The 23,926-nt window shown below is 32.9% G+C and overlaps 1 protein-coding gene across 1 annotated transcript in view; it reads left to right on the top strand.

The window, feature by feature from the left end:
• GABRG1 (gamma-aminobutyric acid type A receptor subunit gamma1) overlaps positions 1-23,720 on the top strand; it is an 86,215-nt gene extending 62,495 nt beyond the window's left edge. Inside the window, exons 4-9 of the mRNA XM_069593054.1 lie at positions 2,953-3,173; positions 4,039-4,121; positions 5,962-6,099; positions 6,222-6,374; positions 10,497-10,708; positions 20,848-23,720. Of these exons, the coding sequence (XP_069449155.1) occupies positions 2,953-3,173; positions 4,039-4,121; positions 5,962-6,099; positions 6,222-6,374; positions 10,497-10,708; positions 20,848-21,117 (1,077 nt within the window). The 3' untranslated portion in view covers positions 21,118-23,720. The remainder of the gene's footprint in view (positions 1-2,952; positions 3,174-4,038; positions 4,122-5,961; positions 6,100-6,221; positions 6,375-10,496; positions 10,709-20,847) is intronic.
• The last annotated feature ends 206 nt before the right edge of the window (positions 23,721-23,926 follow it).

Here is a 23,926-nt window from a genome sequence, read left to right as displayed (position 1 = left end):
TAGCTTAGGAAGAGATCAATGCCAGGTTCCTAACATCAGATGAAAATCAACCCAATTTCTTGATGTAATTATGCACCTAAGTTAATTATTTAGGTCTGCATTTTGTGTGATGTTAATTTCATTACTAAAAAAAGATAGTTAACATGTGCATTTAAGTTTTAGACACAGCATGTAATTGCAAGCTGACAGTGAAGTAGGAAAAGGGCATGACACTCACTTTCATCAATTATAGTTTGATTGATTGACGATGGCTCACTTCTTCACCTTTACCCACTAATGCTATTTTCTGGGCTAACTGCAAGGAGGCAAAGTTTCACAATGTACATATGATCTCAAATGCTAAATGCACTGCTCCTCATCTTGAAATGTTTATCCTAGAAGCTATTCTACTTGTTGTTCTGAGTGACTGGAGTTCCTTTTCATGTTTCTTTTGCTTAGTTATTATGTAGATAATTATAACCTATAAATAGGAACATGAAGTACAAGAACAGGGTTTGATCATTTTCTTCAAACTACACTAATACAAATGAGCAAATAAAATGGGATTTTTCAATTATGTATAAAATGGCACAGTCTTGAATAACTTCTTATCTCAGTGAAGCATTTATTAAGGATTAGTAATTTAAAAGAGCTTGGAAGTATTAACCTCTGCAAAAAGTTTAGGAAGGATGGATTATCAAGACAATGCTCTGTATCTTTCTCTTCTTGAACCTAGATTGAGGGAATTGTGAGCAGAAAAAAAATCTCATTTTCCCAAAAATCTCTGCTTGAGGAAATTTGACTCTTTGGAAGTCATAACTCATCCAACAGTGATTAGCACAGTTACAAACAGATCTGCTAAAGAAGGAACTGCCAGCTGAAAAGCAGGATCCACAATTGTTTGCTGAGCTGTTTCCCGGCCCTATACAAGCTAGTTTTCAAGTGTCGTTTTTAATGCCCTCTTCATTAGGAATACTGCAGCCAATATACCTACTAAGTAGTTTAAGTTTTCTTCTACCAACTAATGTTGTATCTTTGCTAATCCATAATCCTGGTGGGGTATGTTAGCCTCTTACTTTATCTTAAGCAGTTTCTGCTGTTCAGTTCTCTCTACCAATTTCATTAGTCAAACTCTCAATTATACTTCTATCTATTATATTAAATATTTCTTTCTGGGTAAGTTTGGATAAGAGCTAGCATTACATCAAGAGTGAGTAAGTAATCTTTCCCACCTCAAATGACTCATATAAAACTTCATACTTTTCGGTTTACTCTTTTCCTAACTTTCTAACATCAAAGTTTCACACATACATGCACTTACTCATTTTCCTTTCTCAATAGCATTGGTTATGCATTCTTATTCATTAATTTTATCAAATTATTTTTTACTTTTTAATATGGTAGGCATAACTGTCAGGATACAAAGGCAGGTTATACTTAAGCACCTACTTCTAAGAATTCTCTCATAACCATGAAATTTCCTATTTATAGTCTTTCTGATTATGAACAGAGGCTTTTCTCTAATTATGGCACCCATCAGGCCTCACTATGATGACCATTATATGTGGTTGCTATGTATGTGGATTTGGGATTCAATTTAACAATGCCTCAGTTTTCATATCATCTACTCTATGATGTAGGGAGAATTATTTTATGTCTCTATTGATAAACATTCCTTAAAATAAATATTATAGTAGTACTTATTTCAAAGGGCTATGCTGCTAAGTCACTTCAGTCGTGTCCGACTCTGTGCGACCCCATAGACGGCAGCCCACCAGGCTCCCCCATCCCTGGGATTCTCCAGGCAGGAATGCTGGAGTGGGTTGCCATTTCCTTCTCCAATGCATGGAAGTGAAAAGTGAAAGTGAAGTCACTCAGTTCTGTCCCACTCGTCGCAACCCCATGGACTGCAGCCAACCAGGCTCCTCCATCCATGGGATTTTCCAGGCAAGAGTACTGGAGTGGGGTGCCATTGCCTTCTCCATCATAGGGCTGTAGTAAGGATTTAATGACATGATACTTACAAGTGAAAGTCGCTCAGCCGTGTCTGACTGTTTCCAACCCCATGGACTATACAGTCCATGGAATTCTCCAGGCCAAAATACGGGAGTGTGAAGCCTTTCCCTTCTCCAAAGGATCTTCCCAACCCAGGGATCAGAACCCATGTCTCCCCCATTGCAGGTGGATTCTTTAACCAGCTGAGCCACAAGGGAAACCCAAGAATACTGGAGTGGGTAGCCTATACCTTCTCCAGCGGATCTTCCTGACCCAGGAATTAAACCAGTGTCTCCTGCATTGCAGGTGGATTCTTTACCAACTGGGCTATCAGGGAAGCCCTGATACATGCAAAACTCTATTTCTCTCTCTCTCAATTTTTGATACTTACAGAACTCAACACAATACTTAGCATATTATAAGTGCTTAATGGAGTTTCTGTGTGTGTGTGTGTGAAAGAGAGAGAGAGAGAAAAATGGGGTTTCTCTGTGTGTGTTAGCTTTAAAACATTTGAATCTAAATGACTGAAATTAGTTTTCTGGACAAAGGATAATCTGATGGCTGTTAGATAATTTGGTGAGTGCTTGAATTTTGATATTTTAGTTTGTGCCTTTTTGTGTGACTTAATCACTCATAAATATCACAAAATTGTTATATAGTTGTTGACATGAAAGTGATTGACCTTTATATTAATAACCATATTATAAAATGTTGAATACAATTTACAAAAAGTATGTGAAGCCACACTGGACAGCAGTTACTGCTAGAAATCTTGGATTTTGTTTTACATGACTCAGGTAAATAATGAAAAAGAAAGGTTATGATAATGGCATACACTTTTCTAAAAAGATTGAGTTCAAGTGCTATTTACTTGCAGAAATTTTAAAATATAAAAATTCAAACGTCTGAAGAGAAGCTAAAAGCTTCTAAAATAGAAGCTTTACTATCATGAATCATTACTCTCTTTTTATCTCTTAGGAATACACAATAGATATAATTTTTGCCCAAACCTGGTTTGATAGTCGTCTAAAATTCAATAGTACCATGAAAGTGCTCATGCTTAACAGTAATATGGTTGGGAAAATTTGGATTCCTGATACTTTCTTCAGAAACTCAAGAAAATCTGATGCTCATTGGATAACAACTCCTAACCGTCTTCTTCGAATATGGAATGATGGACGAGTTCTATATACTCTAAGGTATTACTGTTTTGTTTTGTTTTTTTAGAAAAAAAAAAAAAAAAAACACTTGTAGTTGCTCTAATTTAGTTTCATATTAATATTTGAAACTCATAAATGTCCCTTTTTCACAGTTGCAGAGTAATTAATATGAAGCTTCTTTTATACACTAAAATTTTAAAAGGTGAAATATTGTAGAAAGCTTGTTTAAGCTTGGTGTTACCAGTAAGTGAATAGGACTGAAAGCAAAGAGGAAAAACTCCTTGATTTCCCTGTTTTGAAGCAGAAAAGGCTGTGGCATAAATACTATATTTTTAAACCTGTAAGGCAAATGATCGACAAAGATTTTCTTTAGGAGTCCACCCTGCTATAATACTTTAAAATACTCTGATTTTCAGTGGTATAGTAAAACATCCCTAACAGAGGATTAAATGAGGGTTGATAGGTAAGATTCAGGTTTATTTAATTCATTGTCTTGAACATATTGACTCATTATAAATCATCCCCTTAATGAGAAGGTGTTTATGATCCAAAGAAAAAAATTACCATACTTAACTGAATACACTCTGTTAATCTGCCTGTGTATGTACGCCTGTGTGTTTGTTGAGATTCTGAAGTATAAAATTTTAATCACAAACACAGAAACCACACTTGGGCTAATTGAGGCAAGTTAGTTGGCTGGAGAGAAAAATGTCAGAATTTTATTAATCATTTATGAATGTTATAATATTACTACTTAAGTTTTGAGACTTCAGAATTAATATTGTTTTATATTGTATCACAGTCCATTATTGTAGGACAAAATTATGTTTTAAAATTAAAGAAAATATTTTTAATGCCTGAAATTATTTCTCATTATCTGATATCTATTTTCCCATCTAAATAGACTGACAATTAATGCAGAATGTTACCTTCAGCTTCATAACTTTCCTATGGATGAACATTCATGTCCATTGGAGTTTTCAAGTTGTAAGTGATAAAATGCTTGATATTTTAATAGAATTTTATAGTCTATGATTCTTTTTATTTAAAAATATAAAATTATGTCAGATAAACCATGATTTATACAATTATCAGAAGTTTAAATTATGTTTAACTGTCTTAGATAAATTTATAAATAACATTTATTTCTTACTTTAAAAGTGATAATAAATGTATATTTAATATATAATCTTATTATTTACAAATATTCATTCTATCTATATCCTTTTCCTATTTTGATTAACTAAAGGACTACTGAAGATAGATTTATATTCAAATATTTTTACACTGCCATGGATAAAAAGTTGATTGAAATTTTATTCATCTTCTAGGAGGCCAGATTTAAGTTTATTACGTTATATTTGAAAATATATTTAATTTGTCTGGTGAAGAATTTTACCACATAAATGGCAAATATTTAAGAAGACTTTAATTAGTTGGAAAAGTCAAGGAAGAAATGTTTATTTCATTCAAAAAAGTGAATGAAACAAAGATAAATTTCTAGTGAGAAATAAATATATTTCTAAATAAATATATTTAGAAGATGTCATTATAGTTCCCATTTTAAGACTCGAAATCATGAAATTTAGAGTGGTTAAGTAACTAGCTCACTGTGTTATTTGACTAAGGTCTAAATCAGCATCAGAAGCCCACTCAACTTGGATTTTCCCAAATTTCCTTAACTTGGTCCAAAATACCCTTGTGTATTTCTAGGACATGTAGCAAAAATAAAAGCATGTGTTTTTTAAAAGAATGCATTTCCATTCTAGATAGCTATAGAGAAGGTAGATGTTTTCAACACAAATAACTAACAAAGGTCTAGTATCCAGAACATATATAAGAATTCAGACCAAGAAAAGATAGGGAAAAAAAAAAAAAACAGTAAAATAATGGACAATTGAATGAGCAATGATCCAAAGGATAAACTCAAAAATTTAATAAGCATGTGAAATTTGTTCTAGATTTTATTCATATTCAGGAAAAAAATAAAACACTCTACAGTGAAAATAAAGAAGCCTGTCCACATAAACTTTAATGAAAACATGGATCAACATGCATTTTCAAACTCTGCCTGATGAGAGATGAGGTTAATATATTCTCTATGGAAAAGAGATTGGCACTATTTCATAAAGTGGGAAGTATACGTAATCCCCAACCCAGCTATTTCATGTCTAAGTATTTATACCAGAGAGACTTTTGCATATATGTGTTTTGTGAGACATGTACAATAATATTGTAAACTGCAGTGTTAGTAATAGCCAACAGGAAAGATTACAAGTGTGGACACAGTAAAATGGATGAATAATTTTGGCACATCTTTACAACAGAACAAATTTACTACTGCTACATAAAATAGCATAAATGATGGTTATAAATACTATATTAAAATAAATAAGATATAAAATAATACATCCAGCATGGCAAAAATCAAGCAGAGTTCAAAAAGAACCTAAACTATATTTTTCAGAACTGCTTATCAAAAATATATATAACCAAAATCATAAGGGGAGGATTATTATATAAATCAGGTCAGTGGTTACCTCTGGCTGAACAGGGAAATATGTTATTGGAGTGGATGCATGGTTTTTCTTAAATGCTAGCAAGATTTTATTTCTTGATTTAAATGTAATTAGCATGGACTATCATTATTTAATCATTAGGATTATCTTTATACTATACTCACCAATTTTATACAGTATTTTTCTATATTAACATGTAAAAGTGAGAAAGAATTTCCAAACATTTGTCTTTTAATAATGTTGGTATTGCAACAGTAACAGATTTGGATCTGCTAATATGTATATTTTTAATTTTAATTTTTACCTAGATGGATACCCTAAAAATGAAATTGAATATAAGTGGAAAAAGCCTTCTGTAGAAGTGGCTGATCCTAAATACTGGAGATTATATCAGTTTGCATTTGTAGGTTTACGGAACACAACTGAAATCTCTCACACAATCTCTGGTAAGAAAGGAACACAAATCAATGACTAATGCTAGCATCAAGTGGCATTTGTATTTAAATCTATGGCTTGGAATCCTATACTTATTTGTATTTTATAGCTAAAATATTTTTTTTTCTTCCAGGGGACTATATTATCATGACAATTTTCTTTGACTTGAGCAGACGAATGGGATATTTCACTATTCAGACGTACATTCCATGTATTCTGACAGTTGTACTTTCTTGGGTATCTTTTTGGATCAATAAAGATGCAGTACCTGCAAGAACATCATTGGGTATGATGTAATCTTATGCTATAGTGTCATGCAACTTTTAATATGCTAAAAGTTTATAGTTTAATATATTAGAAATATTCCTCTAACTACAGACAAAAATGGACAGATACTCTAGTGCAGTGTGATGTTGAAGTGAATATATGTAAACAAGTGGGAAATAGAATTGTAAAGAGATGGAAATCTCATAAATGTTTTTAATGGAGGTCAAGGGAAGGATAGGGGCTAAATAGAATTAATGCATGAAAATCATACAGAATCCAAACATCTTAAATGTGGTCAGTATTGTCAATACTTTTTATCAGGACTTTATTTTTTAGCTGAATCACTAATAGGCAGTGTTTATTGACTAGCATGTAGTTAAAAGGCTTTGAAATCCCCTGCTCTTACAATGGTACTAATGAATATTCAACTGTTCCAAAGGACAGGGACAAGAAGTTTCTGGGCTTCTGTTATCTATAAAATGTGTTATTATTCTGTGAACTTTTGAGAATTGCCTGTATAATAACATTGATTAAAAGGGTAATTTGTAGTTAGTACTTGATAAAAGAAACTTTTCCTTTCTTTCACTGGCATTCTGTTGTAATAATCAGTGTAATCAGTAATTAGGCATAAGAAAATGTGCCTAATTACTATACATTTATTTAAAAGAAAATGATAACCTAAACTCTTATAATATAGATATACAAAGATAAATTATTGATTAATTGATTACTTCCCCACATCAGTATAGTACATGAATCTCACTACTGACAAGTGTGTCTTAAAAACATAAAAAAAGTTGGCACAGTTTCTATTTTCAAAAATAAAGAGATTTTCCTGTGGTTCTATTGTAGCTGGTAAATAACTCCATTTAGTAAATAGTAAAAAAAATTTGTAAAATTCAAATCACATAAAAGTAGGAAGATAAAACAGGAAGTACCTAGTTCTGTACTTGGAACTGCAACTCCCAGAGGGTCTAAAGAGAGGTATGGATGCAGCTGGGGACAATAAATTCATATCTGAATGTTGTTTCTGTAATTATTTCAAATTATTTTGTGTTACAAGGTAAATAAATTACTTTAGATTCTTTTTGCATGATACTCTAAGTATTCTTGCCTGGAAAATCCCATGGACAGAGGATCCTGTTGGGCTATAGTCCACAGGATCACAAAGAGTTGGGACATGACAGCAGCTAAACAACAACTGAGTATAATAAATATTATATGTTGTTTTTAAACATTATTTTCCCAAAGATAATTTGGATGGATTTTTTTATACCTTTAGGTTTCTACAAAGCCAAAAGCCTATGCCATAATGTCAAAGAGAATAGACAATTGTGGAATTGTATTTTTCCATGAATTCATATTTTATAATGTTATGGTATCAACTATAAACATAAGCCATAGTCAAGTCTACTTAGAAGATATCTCTTAAAATTGTGGATCCTGTGTAGTTGGAGGAGCAAGGATATTTTAAAAATTATATATGCATACATGCATATATATGTCACTGAATGACAACTTCCTCAGCTCATTTATTCAACATTGCATTTTAACAAAATTTTTAAACTGCTTTGTGTGAAATACGTAGTGTTCTAGGTGCTGCAGTGTTAACAGTGAACATATGTTATAAAGTGCTAATGTTCCTGTTAAAACAGGAAACATTTATGTTTTAGTGGGGTATACAGGTGATGTACACATGTATAAAGCATATAATAAAATGTCAGTGAGTAATAACAGCTATAAAGAAAAATAAAAGTAAATGGCTAGAGAATGATAAGGTATGTGGGTCGATACTCATTTGCTGTGTTATCTTGTGGAGTCAGACTAGTCCTCTCTGAGGTGGCAGAGACCTAATGAAGTCTCTGTTGGATATTTATCTGGTGTTCTAAATGTTTTCTTATGAACTCAGAGATATTTTAATAGGAAATCCACCATATTATTTTTAAGCTAAACTCTGTGATAATAAATACTAAATAAAATAGGTAAATGTCTAGAAGCTAAGTTCTACTATAGTTTTCCTTACTTCATGAAATAGATATGTAATAGTATTTTAGTCAAGTGAAATTTAATTTTATCACTGATAATGAAATCAATCTACTTTGAATGAGACATAATAATGGAAGCAACAGTACCTTGGGAAATCTACCTTTGACCATAAGAATGTTATGATTTAATAAATTACAAAAAATAATGTGCTAAGCAAGGAAGAGAGAAGAGTGGTAGTCACTGAGATTATTTCACACTTACTATATGAAAATCCTTTAATTATAATTTTGGGTTAAAAATAATTGAAGCAAAAACTGTCAGGAAAAATGAGAGAAATATAGAAAATCTACAATAATAATTGGACATTTTAATACCCTTTCTTTTTCATTTACAGAATAACTACATGGAAAAATCAATTAAGATGTATAAAATTTAAATGAAATTATCAACCTACTTTACCTGATTGATATTTATAAAACACTGTACCTAACTACAGAATATACAGCATGTTCAAACGCATACAAAACATTAACCAAGGTATCAACAACATTCAAAAGCCTAAAATTTTCCAGAATATATTTTCTGAACAAAATGAAAGTAAATGAAAATTAATAAAACTTTTCATAGGTTAATAATTGCCTCATTTATTTGGAATTTTTAAAAATGATCTTTTAGATAACCCCTAGGTTAAATAAGGGAAATTAGAAAACATTTCAAATTGAATTTTAGTAAGAAATTAGCATATAAATATTTGTAAAATGTAGCTAAAGCCTTGCTTAGAGGGGGAAATTACAGATTTAAAATCTAGTAGTAGAAGGGAAGAAAGATTTTACATCTACTTTAAACCCAAGTGAAGTAAGTACATTTTTTATAAATATATTAAATAAAATATATTACATTTCTGTGTCAATTTTTTAGCTGAGGGACACAGATGAGTTAAGAAACTTCCCTGAGGTCACAGAATTAATAGGTGAGAGTGTCAGAATTTGAACTTATCTCCATAACTTCCAATCCATCATAACTGTATCAACCTTATTTTTCTTCAATCCTAAGTGATAACAAAAATAAAAAGATGGGCATATGAAAGAAATTATTTTTAAGGTGTATTTTAATGTAGACATGAAGGGAAAAGTTGGCTATTAACTTCATCATACAAAAGAGGTGCTATTTTTTTCAACTCAGATAATGCCAGTCTGTAAATAGCTGGCCAAATTAAGATTCATCTGGTATTATATTAGTACTTCTTAGAGAGAAAACAGTTCCACTAATGGTGCTCTGTTTCATGAGACAAAGAATGAGAATTGAGGTACTTTAGATAAGAAGAGCTAGAGCCTGTGCATCTGTAAGGGGGACTAAAATGAGCAGTGGTGAGAACCACAAGAAGGCCATGGATAAAGAGAAATAGACAGCCTCAGGGATCCATACACAGGGCTTGGGTCCAGGGGGACATCCTCATTTTATATGTTGAGTTCTTCAAAATATGATTTACTCTTGTCGTTTAAAAAGAGTCTCTTGATATCATTTGCCTGTATTCTTTACTGAGACTAAAAACTAGGTTTAATACAAGTTATAAAAATGTTATGGCAGTTTGGATTAATTTTAACTGCGTGTGACAGGAAACCTTAAATCACTGTAGATTAAATAAGACAGGGGTCTAACGTGGCTTCTGATGGTCTGGCTATCATATTCCAGCAGAAATCAATTGAGAAAGAGGAAAAGAAAGGCATTTCCTATCTCTCTAATGTCTAAGGACATCTTTTGGTCTTTGTTTACACCCTTGACTTGATTCTTCTTGGCTACAATTCAGCCTGTGGCCACACATAGCTAAAGGAAGCTGGCAAATAAATGTGTACTTCGAGGCAGGCACAAACCAGCTAAAAATTGAATAATCGCTTATTCTGGAAGAAGGCAAGGACAGGTATGGGGAGTTACCTACTTGCAGTCCAGAGAATTTACATGATTAAAAGTTATACAGAGAACACACTGAACACAATGTAGCTATGGTTACCAGATTTTTTCCCCCTGTAAATCATGAATAAGCATATTCTTTTGTTTCCATGGTTTATTTATGCAAACAATATTGCCATATCAAATGGAAGAATAAAAATGGTCTAAGATCATTGTCATCATCTATTTTTCTTCCCTCCCTCCACAGGTATCACCACAGTGCTGACTATGACAACTCTGAGTACAATTGCCAGGAAGTCCTTACCTAAGGTTTCTTACGTGACTGCGATGGATCTCTTTGTTTCTGTTTGTTTCATTTTTGTGTTTGCAGCTTTGATGGAGTATGGCACCTTGCATTATTTTACCAGCAACAAAAACGTTAAGACTTCTAGAGAAAAAAAGCCAAAAATCAAGACCTCGGTATGTTAAAAAATATATATATATATATATCTCTATAAACAACTTACTGTTGGAGATACTCTTTTGAGTTCTCATGTTATATTTTCTTAGACTGATGTAAATGCTAGAGGTACCCTGACAAAAGATAAAAAATAATAAAATGAAACTGAGTACCTAATATTCCCCACTACCAGAAGTATACTTATATTTTTTCCCTAGAAAGTACTTTTGAATCACCTCTGCAAAGAGTGGTTATTATGCTGTGAAGTTTTCCGTAAGTAGTAAATTCTTTGCCCTAGAAAACTCCTCATTTAAGCTCTCTGTTTGAATCTATTTTTGTGATAGGATTTTAATTTCTAATATGGTTGTCCCACCAACCTAATTTTTAGAGATTAATATCCCTCTTTAATGTTGGTATTCAACTGTGTTTGAAAGATGCAGCTTTCTATGTCATAGAAAAGATATTTGTTTGGCTTTTGTACCGATACAGTTGTACTCTCTTACCCCTCTTCCTAGGCATATGTCTACCTTAACTTATAAAACATCAGGTTGGTAAATTAGAATTAATTCTACTGACTCTAAAATACTTCAGTATTGGATGACTAACTATAATTTCTTTTTATAATGGCATTATAACAACCTTAAAGTAATACTTAACTTTTACTGAGTGTACCAAGAACTCCTCTATTTTACATGCATGATTTCATTTATGCTCATAGGCACCTACTAAATACTTTGCACAAGGACAACCTTAGAAAGTGAGGAATCCAAGACTCAAACCCAGGTTGTTTTTGGTGCCAGAGGTCAAGCTTGTAACCCTTCCTTTATGTTGTCTGTTCTTAAGAGATTCTGAAAAATAAGACACTTCATTGCTAATTTCACTAAATGTTCTCCAAGCAGATTTGTTCCATAATAACAATATACTTGAAAACTATATAAAACAATTATGCATGAGTGGCAAGCTTGTAAACTTACCATACGTGCGTGTGTGCTAAGTTGCTTCAGTGATGTCTGCCCCTTTGCAACCCTATGGACTATAGCCAGCCAGGCTCCTCTGTCCATAGGATTCTCCAGGCAAGAATACTGGAGTGGGGATCTTCCTCCAGGGTATCTTCCTGACCCAGGGATTGAACTCAAGTCTCTTGTGTCTCATGCTTTGGTGGATGGGTTCTTTACCACTAGCAACACCTGGGAAGCCCAAACCTACCATAGCAGATACATAATGAAGCATGGGATTTTTCAGGTTATGTGCTAAATTTGTAAGTTCTAGGATATAATGATTTTTCTCCTGTCCCTCATTTTTCATCAGTTTGTTTATATAATTTTTCCATACTTTAAAATTATATTATGTTGTACTCCAAGGACCAAAGCCTTATGTATTTGCTTCCAGATTTCCACAATATTCCAAGGAAGAAGAACACATTGTTGGTGGTACATGTTTCAGAATTTACGTGGTAGAATTAGCCTGTGATTCTCTCAAGTTGATGTCATTTTAGCTTATTAATAAGATTTAGTGTGGTCTCTGAATGGACAAAGCATCAGGAGGCAATGATTTCAAGTTTAATACCCATTTGCTATTTTTTTAAGTAATGAAAAACACCGGTTTTCTACTTTCTTCCTTTACTCCAAGCCAAGCATCCTCTCTGGATTTTCCATTTCATCATTTACTCATCCACAGCTATGTTCAGTTACTACTTTGACAATTTTATTTCTGAACAGTGAATAAATGAGTGTGTGAATAAATAAGGATGTGAATGAGAATGTTTAAAATAAAAATAATTGACATTATAGAATAACAATGTACAGTCTCACATGGATTCTAGAATTTCATTCTAAGAATATGTGATATAGATACTAATATTGCCTAAGGCTATTGTAGGACTACAGATAATCAGTTTGACTCCAGGTTATGTGCTCTCAACCACCTTACCAGATGCCTCACTCAGGAAGCTGAAACACTGGAGTGCAAGCTTTAAAATTATGATGTTCATATAATTGTTCATTCGTCAAATATTTATTAAGGACACCCAGGTTCTAGGTACTGTTCTAGAAAAGCTATTTAAGAAAAAATTATCTATATGCTTAATATTTACAATATATCACCAAGCGCTAGAAGCAAAATACTAAAGCTGAAAAAGTAAGGAATAAAAAATAAATGAGTGCTTAAAAGCACTAAATTATAAATATTGAAAAGTTAAATTAAACATTTAATTGACTACCTAGAGAAGAAATATATTTAGAGCTATCTAAAATAAAACTCTATAGTATCTTCCTTCTGTTCAGTTACATGCTTCATTAGCTCTTTCAATACTAACTGACACTTTAAGTGAAAAACTGGATCACTAATCAAAGCTGACTCCTTGCCTAGTTCAGTGTTCAACCATATGGTCTCGGTAATCAGGTAAATCAGAACACACTCTTATGAAGAATAGATAGCTCTGTTTGCTGTTGTCTCAAAATGTTCTATTTAAGGGCTTTGTGGAATCTGTGTTTTTCTTCTGTTCCAGCCAGGAGAATCAAATGCAAGCTTAGACCCAGAAATCTTGCAGCACATTCCCTTTACACCTGTTTCAGTAGTTTGTGAATTTATCTTCCTTTCTCATTCTCTATGTCTCTGTTCTGCCAACACTCTACTTTATTTTGTAGGACCCAAATTGTGAATAGTTTAAAACCAAGCATTTCCTTTCCTTCACCAAATTATTTATGGCAATGGGCCAGCACCAAAGATCTTGCCTGGAGTCATTGAAAGGTCAATATGTCTATTTAAATGATATTCAAGGGCATTCTTGAGATCTCTTTGACTGCTTAGCTGAGAATCCCTGAAAAGTTCAATTTATTTTACTTAGGAAGAGATGATGCATGCATAAGTACTAGGTTGCTTCAGTTGTGTCCGACTCTTTGCAACCCTATGGACTGTAGCTGTCCAGGCTCCTCTGTCCATGGACTCTCCAGGCAAGAATACTGGAGTGGGTTGCCATGCCCTCTTCCAGGAGAAAGAGATGATACTTGAACACAATAGAATTTTAGCTTCAATGACTGCTCTAAGAAAAATATAAGTTAATAAAAATGTTTTCTGCCTTATTCTCCATGTGATATTATACAATGGACCTCTTCTCTGTTTCTCTTACTGCATCCCCCACCTTCCTTCCTTCCTCCTATCATTTCATCCTTCCTTTTGTCCTTCTATCATTTTCTTATGTCTGTATTTTATTTTTTTCTTCTTTATCTTTTATTGTGAATGTCAGTGCCATTTTGACTTGGTCTTTATTACCATAGCTGAGAAAAGAAGAGACGCTAAAGGAAAAGGAAAAAAGGGAAGATATACCCATTTGAATGCAGAGTTCCAGAGAATAGCAAGGAGAGATTAGAAAGCCTTTCTTAATAATCAATGCAAAGAAATAGAGGAAAACAATAGAATGGGAAAGACTAGAGATCTCTTCAAGAAAAGAGATGCAAAGATGGACTCAATAAAGGACAGAAATGGCATGTACCTAACAGAAGAAGAAGATATTAAGAAGAGGTGACAAGAATACACAAAATAATTACTCAGAAAAGATCTTCAAGACCCAGATAACCATGATGGTGTGCTCACTCACCTAGAGCCAGACATCCTGGAATGCGAAGTCAAATGGCCTTTGGGAAGCTTCACTACGAAGAAAGCTAGTGGATATGATGGAATTCCAGTTGAGCTATTTCAAATTCTAAAAGATGATGCTCTGAAAGTGCTGCACTCAATATGCCAACAAATTTGGAAAATTCAGCAGTGACCACAAGACTGGAAAAGGTCAGTTTTCATTCCAGTCCCAAAGAAGGGCAATACCAAAGAATGTTCAAACTACTGCATGATTGCACTCATCTCACTTGCTAGCAAACTAGTACTCAAAATTCTCCAAGCCAGGCTTCAACAGTACATGAACCCAACTTCCAGATGTTCAAGCTGATTTTAGAAAAGTCAGAGGAACCAGAGATCAAATTGCCAACATCCATTGGGTCATTGAAAAAGCAAGAGAATTCCAAAGAAACATCTACTTTTGCTTTATTGACTATACCAAAGCCTTTGACTGTGTCCATCACAACAAACTGGAAAATTCTTAAAGAGATAGGAGTACCAGACCACCTGAACTGCCTCCTGAGAAATCTGTATGCAGGTCAAGAAGCAATAGAACTGGACATGGAACCACAGACTGGTTCCAAATCAGGAAAGGAGTACATCAAGGTTGTATATTGTCACCCTTCTTATTTAACTTATATGTGGAATACATCATGCAAAATGCTGGGCTGGATGAAAAACAAGCAGGAATCAAGATCACTGAAGAAATATCAATAATCTCAGATAGGCTAATGACACTATCCTTATGTCAGAAAGTGAAGAGGAACTAAAGAGCCTCTTGGTGAAAGAGGGGAGTGAAAAAGCTGGCTTAAAACTCAACATTCAAAAAACTGAGATCATGACATCCAGTCTCCTCACTCCATGGCAAATAGATGGGGAAACAATGGAAACCGTGGGAGACTTTATTTTTTTAGGCATAATCACTGCAGATGGTGACTGCAGCCGTGAAATTAAAAGACACTTGCTCATGGAAGAAAATCTATGACGAACCTAGACAGCATATTAAAAAGCAGGTACATTACTCTGCTGACAAAGGTCTGTCTGGTCAATGCTATGGTTTTTCCAGTAGTCATGTATGGATGGGAGAGTTGGACTATAAAGAAAGCTGAGCACCAGAGAATTGATGCTTTGTAACTATTGTGTTGACTCTTGACAGTCCCTTGGACTGAAAAGAGATGCAACCAGTTACTCCTAGAGGAAATCAGTCCTGAATATTTTTTGAAAGGACTGCTGAAGCTGAAACTCCAATACTTTGGCCACCTGATGCGAAGAACTGACTCATTTGAAAAGACCCTGATGCTGAGAAAAATTGGAGGCAGGAGGAGAAGGGGACAACAAAGGATGAGATGATTGGATGGCATCACTGACTGGATGAACATGAGTTTGAGCAAGGTCTAGGAGCTGGTGATGGTAGGGAAGCCTGGCCTGCTGTAGTCCCTGGAGTCACAAAGAGTCATACAGGACTGAGCATCTGAACTGAATATATATTAATAGGATTTTATTTCTATTCATTGAGAATATGATTCAGGTATGTTTGTATCAATATCTATTTTCAGTTAAATCTAGTATACTAAATATATTGAATTATAAACTCAAGATCCCCTATGAAAGAGGTAAAGATATCAGAAAAGCAATAGTAATAAACAATCTAAATAAAGAGTCATTCATTTTAAAACTCAAATATTCAGCCGTTTGATGATAAAAATACCAGAAAACTATTTTCTACCTATATTAGGAGCCTGGGAAGGAAATGACAGTCCACTACAGTGTTCTTGACTGGAGAATTCCAGGGACGGGGGAACCTGGTGGGCTGCTGTCTATGGGGTCGCACAGAGTCGGACATGACTGAAGCGACTTAGCAGCAGCAGCAGCATAGCCATTTGAGGATGGAACCTTCTTATTTGTAATCTCTCAGTTGGTGGAAATGTTAAATGTTTGAAGTTTATTTCACCAACAGTGGACAAGATGGGCTTCCCTAGTGGCTCTGAAGTAAGAATTTCGCTGCTGTGCAGGAAACCCAAGTTAGATCCCTGGGTCAGGAAGATCCTCTGGAGAAGGGAATGGTTGGTTACCCACTTCAGTATTCTTGCCTGGAGAATTCCATGGACAGCGAAGCCTTGTGGGCTACAGTCCATGGAGTTGCATAGAGTTGGACACAACTGAGTGACTAAGAATGGACAAGACACTATGAAGAGAATAATGACAGAATGTGTTCTCTGCTTTCAGGGCTCTGTAAATCTAGTTGTGGGAAAATGAATTAGAAGTATAAACAGAAGATAAGAAATACAGTACAAATAACAGTCCAATGTAAAAATCAAAAGTAAACAAAGGCACTGTAAGGAAGGATAAGTTAGATAACTGGTTTCAAATACCTTTTCAGCCCCAAAATATTTTCTATGACAGATATAAGTTAAGCATGTTTGAAGATGTTTTCAATGAAATAGAGATAGTTACCACAGAGTCTGAACTAAGTGGGCTGTCCCATGCACAGAAGGAGTCTTGAGACATTATGTAATATAGTTTGTGAAACACGAACAAGCACATAGTGTTGAGAAGAGGCTATGCCATTGTGAGTGACAGTGCAGTGGGTGGGCTTCTCTCATTCCACTGTAAATAATTTATTTAAAATGTATGTAAACTAATTCTTCCAAGTGGGAATTTGATAGAGAAAACGACATAGGAAGCATGACATCATTGGAGTAGTTCTCTGAAGAATAAATTGCAGTTTTCAGGAAAACAAATTAGCAAGAACATTTGAGAGAAGGAACCATGTAATCCAGGTTGAGGTTTACATGTAAGAATAAAAAGTAGACTGGTGTATTTCTCAAGCTGTTTGTCTAATGCAATAACCACTAGCTAGGTTGATTTAAATGAACTAAAATCAACCAAAAATGTAACATTTAAATCTTAGTAGCAGTGGTCACATTGCAAGTGTTTAATAGCCACATGTAACTAGTAGAAACTTCTGGATAATGCTGGTTTAAAAATACGAATCTTAGGAAGGAAATTAAGGCAAGTTGAGAATAGAAAAGTTGTTTATTGCCAAGATGTTGAAGTTTTCATCACAATGTTAAGAAATTCAGATTTTGCCCTGTCAGCACTGATGAACTATGAATGTTTTCAAAGATGGCATATTTGTTTCTATATTTTTGAAAGACAATTATAAATAGCATGGAATACTTTTGAATTACAAAAGAAGCAAGGAGATAAAGACTACTGCAAAAGTTCAAGATATAATATATTACTGAGAATGTAACTAGAATATGAGTGGAAATACAGTGTGAAAGGTATTTTTTTGTGTGTGTATTTGTTTTGGCCACAGTACCCAACCCACAGCCCATTCTTCAGCTAATACATATCATATCTTTATGAATAAGCAATCCTCCACCTTTTAGAGCACAAAAATAATGAAAAGCTGTATGAATACACAGTTTCACCAATTATAAACTTTCTTTCGTATAATGGTATTTGCAAAGCTCCCAGGAATGATTATTTGATATTGGTGAAATCTGAAATACAGTAAGAAGCTTACTTGTGTATGATTGAAACAAATGAACAAATCAAACAATGTATAAATGTACAAGTGAAAATACAATTCTCTGCTTATCAGCCTTGGTCCCAACCCTCAGAATTAGGTTTATTTGTTTTTTTAACTTTCTATTTTTTTACTTTCCTCTGATAATTATTTACATTAACTTCTATATTCTTGAGGTACCAAGATTGATAACTTAGAATGACAAAAATCTACCTCATATCTATTTTAACGCTAATATAGTTTCATAATATTTGAAATTTTGACTGATAATTAACTAAGTATACTCATGTATAACTTTTTGATGAAAAATTAATAGTAGTGATACTAGTCAATATTTTATAATATCAATAACATGACCTAATAATGTCTACAATGTCTGTTAATTGCTAATACTGAATATTATTAATGGTAGTAGTATATGATCTGAGTAGTAAGTATTGGCCTTGGTGCTTAAAGTATATTTTGTATATTAACTATATGATTAAACTATAAGTAATAGAGTATTTAGTATATAACCAGATACATATGTATCTTTAATAGAATGGAATTGATTTCTCAAAATGTTAAGTTTAGCTATATTCTTAGTGATTTTTTTGAAATAACAAAAAGATGGTATATTCTCAAAACCACATCGTTTGAAGTAGAAGAAAATTCTATTTGATTGTTGTTTTGTTTATATTATTTAAACAGGTCTATTTTATTTTCTCAATGTTTGTTATTTTGGGTGGACATCAGGATCTTTATTTAAGACATTATAAGGTAGGCTATGCAGTTGTACTTCAGATAAATAAAGTTTGTAATGTTTATATTTTTCCAATTTATATTTCAGTGGTTCCAGATTACAAATTTGTATATCACAAATATTTTATTTTACTGATACTATATCAACTCTTTAATTATTTTTCTTAGCACATACAAAATTCACTTCAAGTCACGTTCATCATTCAATGAAGTATAGTTTCAGTTTATGGTTAGTGGCATTTTGAGGGAGATAGCAGGAAAGTAGAAAACCATCAATCTAAAGTGTCCCTGAAATAGATGTTCTCCATGATTTTGGCCACCAGGGATTGGTTCATATTTTAAGTGAAACATTTGCAAGTTTTCCTCCATTTTTGTGCACTTTTATGTTTGATCATCCTTCTCATACAAAATTGATATCTTCCAACGAACACACTGTCTCCATTTATGGCAGTTCTGAGTGATAAAGGGAATGTGTTTTATGTCTTATAGCCTTGAAATTGCATACTAAGAATCTTATATTTTAACCACTTTCACTCTGATTAACATTGGAGCATATGCTATTTAAGTATCAAGTGATAAGAAAATTAATACAAATTTATCTCAATTTTGTACGTGTTAGTGCTCCACTAAAATTGAGGAATCTAGTCTAGTAAACCCAAGTATCAGTCTCAGAAGATCATCGTTAACATATAATAATATGTTGCCTCTGTTTTTCATGATATGTGTGCACAGGTTCAGTCACACTTATATTTACTTTTAGGGCATTATTTATCTTTGAGCTGCACAATTTGTTTCTAATATGGATAGTATACCTTGTGTGATGGATTTATCTTTTTAAAACATCATTAACTGTGATTATTTGCTTTTTGCATCTACTGAATGTTTAATATTTATTGGTTCAGATTCTCTGTTTATTTTAGAAATAAAGTGGGTTTGAATATAGGTCCAAATGTTTTTAAATTCTCATTTTTGTACTTGATTTTCTAAATCTTTCTCATACAGTGTTTAATTTTTATAGTTTTGAGATTTATTTCAGAATTTAGGATGAAAAATTTTATAAATATTTTCATTAGAATTTAAAATCATGATAAAACAATTATTATAATTTCAGCATTGTATTCAGTGTTTACAAAATAAAACCATTGATTATATTATATTGTGAGATTCACATCTAAAATAACCCCTGAAATATGTGGATGTCCTGAAGAATAAGGGTTACTAAAGATGGCAATTTTCATTCATAATTTACTTGCCATTTTATTTAAGCGTTCATTAATGTAATTCTTCCCCAGCTATGGGGAGGACTGGAATGAGACAAATTTTGGTAGAATGAGCAAAATTTTGAATATCAGTTGTTTCCAAGCTGAGTTTTTAACTCCTACATGTTCTTTCTCCCAAACACAAAGCTTCATACTTATCCACAACTCCAGACCTCAAATATTTTTTATTCATTTACACCGTCTTAAAATTTTCTGCTTTACAAAATCATATATTAACAATCTTGTATTTTAACCACTTTCACTCTGATTAACATTGGAACATATACTATTTAGGTATTAAGTGATAAGAAAATTAATACAAACTCGTCAATCTTTATTATTTGTTCTCATTATGACTAAAATATAATACAGAATATAACCACAGCAAGCCAACTGATGTTTATAGTATTGTAAATGTTTTACTGTAAAATATCATAGAAAATATAGTTTATCCTCATTTTAGAATTAGATTCATGGTCAACAATAATTTAGTAGATCATCTTTTTAAAGGTAAAAAAATATATTTCAGTTTTTAGTGTCTTTTTCCTTCAAAATCTTTGGAATATAAAATAATATTTGTATAGTACTCTTGCCTGGAAAATCCCATGGACGGCGGAGCCTGGTAGGCTGCAGTCCATGGGCTTGCAAAGAGTCAGACACGACTGAGCAACTTCCCTTTCACTTTTCTCTTTCATGCATTGGAGAAGGAAATGGCAACCCACTCCAGTGTTCTTGCCTGGAGAATCCCAGGGATAGGGGAGCCTGGTGGGCTGCATCTATGGGGCCACACAGAGTCAGACACAACTGAAGTGACTTAGCAGCAGCAGCATACTACAAAGTAAATTATAGCCTAAAAAAGATGTTAGGGTTGAATATTTGTTTGATTTTTGAAAAATGCAATTTTTTTTTTTTTTTTTTTTTTTACTGCATATCACTCCTAGAGTTTGCCTTGCGGGGACAAATTGATCCTTTTTATGCTATTTTCTCCTCAACATTCATTTATTATCTTACTCAGATGTCCTCTGGACTCCATCCTGGATCCACTCTGATTCCAATGAATAGCCTTTCTCTGCCACAAGGAGAAGATGATTATGGCTACCAGTGTTTGGAGGGCAAAGATTGTGCCAGCTTCTTCTGTTGCTTTGAAGACTGCAGAACAGGATCATGGAGGGAAGGGAGGATACACATACGCATTGCCAAAATTGATTCCTATTCTCGAATATTTTTCCCAACAGCTTTTGCCCTGTTCAATCTGGTTTATTGGGTTGGCTATCTTTACTTATAAATCCCACTTACTAGGAAAAATGAAAAAGAAGTCTGACTAAATCCAACATCGTCTACTGTCCTTCAATATTGCATGAAGTTTGAATTCAAAATGCAGAGAAACCAATGGTTTAAATGTGAATAGTTATTTTACCTGTTTTATGGCTTTCATAGGTAAATAAAATAGCAGCTTTCAGTTAAATGTACTTTATATAAAATAGATTATTGCAAAATTCAGCCTATTAAAATAGTATTGTATATTTGTACTTTATTTTTTTTATTTTTGCATATATCCTGTTAGGAGTTTGAATTTATGAGTTCTGTGATTCATATTTTAAAGATGGAATAATTTATTAAAAATTTTATTTAAATTTAACCAATTGTTTGTAATGGTAGCCTAATCTAATGCCTAATACTATGTAATCTGTTTTTGCCTAGAAAATATTGTTGATTTTTTTTTCTTTTTCTTTTTATGCTTTGTTTGGAATAGAACTAGTTGAAAACATTAAACCATGATTTCATTGGGTTGATTTCTAAGAAGCTTTACTCCTCCAAACACATTAATTTAAAATTTTTTATTTTTTAAAGAAGAAAAAGCCAGTTTTTAGCTTACCTTTAATCTAGTTCATTTCCTGATGAAATATTTAGGTTTGGTGGCTTATAAACTAGGATGGAAACTATCAAAGACACTTAAATACAAGGTGAAAAGAAATGAAAAATATTACATTTAACCATTTTTTCTGTTTCATAGCATTTATGAAGAACAAAGAGAATAATACTGAAATGTTTAGATCTACCAAGCTTAAAATTAAATGACTTTTTCTTAACCTTCTAAAAAAGTGTTATTTTCCTTAAATTAACAACAACAACAAACATTGAGGAACAGGGCTTGTATTTACTCATGTGGCTAAAGAATATTATCCAGCGAATTGATTTGAAATTCAATTTGAGGATATTGTCTTAAGTACATGCTATTAACATTTTTCAGACCAGTAATATTCTGGAAACACAGTTTCAGGCCTGTATTGCATATTGTCTTTTCCAGTTCCTAAATTTCAACTAGGTCAGGTTTATGAGTTTGTTATAAATTGTAATGACATTCTCTTTTTTAGAAAATGTGAGCAGGTGCAGAAATTATATTAAAGGTGAAATTCTGTTAGAGGTACCTCTAATGAAAATGAGTGTATGGAACTCTCGATTCTGAGAGACAGGAACAAAAATAATCTTACTATAGTTTAGAGCCTGTTGGTTAATAGTTTCCAAATGTCTGTTTTGTTAAGAGGCGAGTTAAACTCAGGCTTTAATTATTATATTCCTATAACTAGTTTGGCATATCAATTATTTATAAGAACTCCCTATTCATTCACCATCACCTAATCAGTTGGAAAATCACCAGGGTGATCTTGAGGGTAGCCTTTAAAAATTGTTTCCTCTGTCAACAGCAACTATCAGGATGAAGAGTTTTATGGTCCTGACCCATCTTATGGTATGTGGAGGAAGCTGTCCCTTGTGCACTTGACACCACGTGGTTAGTGAATACATGAATATGCTCTGGCATGGTATTACTTAGGTTTTTAGAATATACAGGGTTTTTTTCAGTCTAGTATATTTCATTTTGTATCAACAACCTACATCTGAATTTTTTCACTTTGCTTATAAATCTTGGGGAAAAGTAATAATGAATTAAGTGATATTGCCCAAATATCCACCGACACTGCTTTTTTTGAATGGAGAGCCAAATTAAACTTTGGCCATGTATATATTCACTTACAAAGTGCTTATGCTTTCATTTTTGTAACATTGCATATTGATGGATATTCTTAAAGTAAACATTCATTTAAAGATAAATGAAAAATGAAGTATCAATGAAGAATAAATCATTTCACTAAAATGTATCATGGGTATTTCCATGTTTTAAGCACCGGCCTGCTCATTATCATGGGGCAGTTTTAATTCTGGTATTCTTTCAAGTCTATCTGAGCATGACCATACTTCAAAATTCTTAAAAATTAATTTGAACAACTTTTCTTTTCTCACTGTGTTCCATTAACTTAACTTTACTATTAACAATTTCACATTGTGAATGAGATAAAATATGATAAAAGTTAGATAAAAATATGACAGATGTTTTTCTACGTACATTCATTGTATATACCATTAAGACATGTGATTTGTTTTCAAAGCCAGTGGTATTCTGAACAGTCCTATTTAAACATGCAGATCAGAAGAGGAAGTGTGTGCAAATTTTATTCTTTCTAAAAATGAGAGTGAAAAGAAGATGCAATTAGATTATTTTTACAAGAAATCAAATAGATCTTACTTTAAAAGGAAATGCAGTCTAATCCCTGTTTCTCTCTTCTTTCAAGTATTAGTTTTATTATCTTAAGAAAGAATTCTTAAAAAAAAATTCCTCTTCTTTCTCTAGGTGAGTTACATCTTGATTTTATTGGATTCACTGGTACTTGTGTTTTCTGACTGTTTAAATATACACCAAATAACATACACCAAAAAGAAAAAATATAGATAGAGAAAGGATAATTGGACCAGAGGGACTTAAAATAATTTGGAGAAGTGTTAATTCACATAGCACTATCCTCTAAATATGTTACCAGGATCTAGAAGTATTGAAAAGGAAAATCGTGACTAGCATGATTTTATTCTCTTGGATTTATGAGTGCATGAAAATATTTTATCTATTTTTGAGTTGCATAGACTTAATTGAAATAAAACTCCTAAAATTTCAAGTAATTTCTGAAAAAAATAAAGAACTTAGATTTTCTGAGCATTCAGTAGGGAAAGAGCATAATTCAAGAGTAAATCTAGCTACATAG

The sequence above is a fragment of the Ovis canadensis genome, chromosome 6 (assembly GCF_042477335.2).
Source record: "Ovis canadensis isolate MfBH-ARS-UI-01 breed Bighorn chromosome 6, ARS-UI_OviCan_v2, whole genome shotgun sequence".
Taxonomy (NCBI): domain Eukaryota; kingdom Metazoa; phylum Chordata; class Mammalia; order Artiodactyla; family Bovidae; genus Ovis; species Ovis canadensis.
The sequence above is the reverse complement of the archived record's forward strand: the minus strand, read 5'-3'. Positions and strand labels throughout refer to the sequence as shown.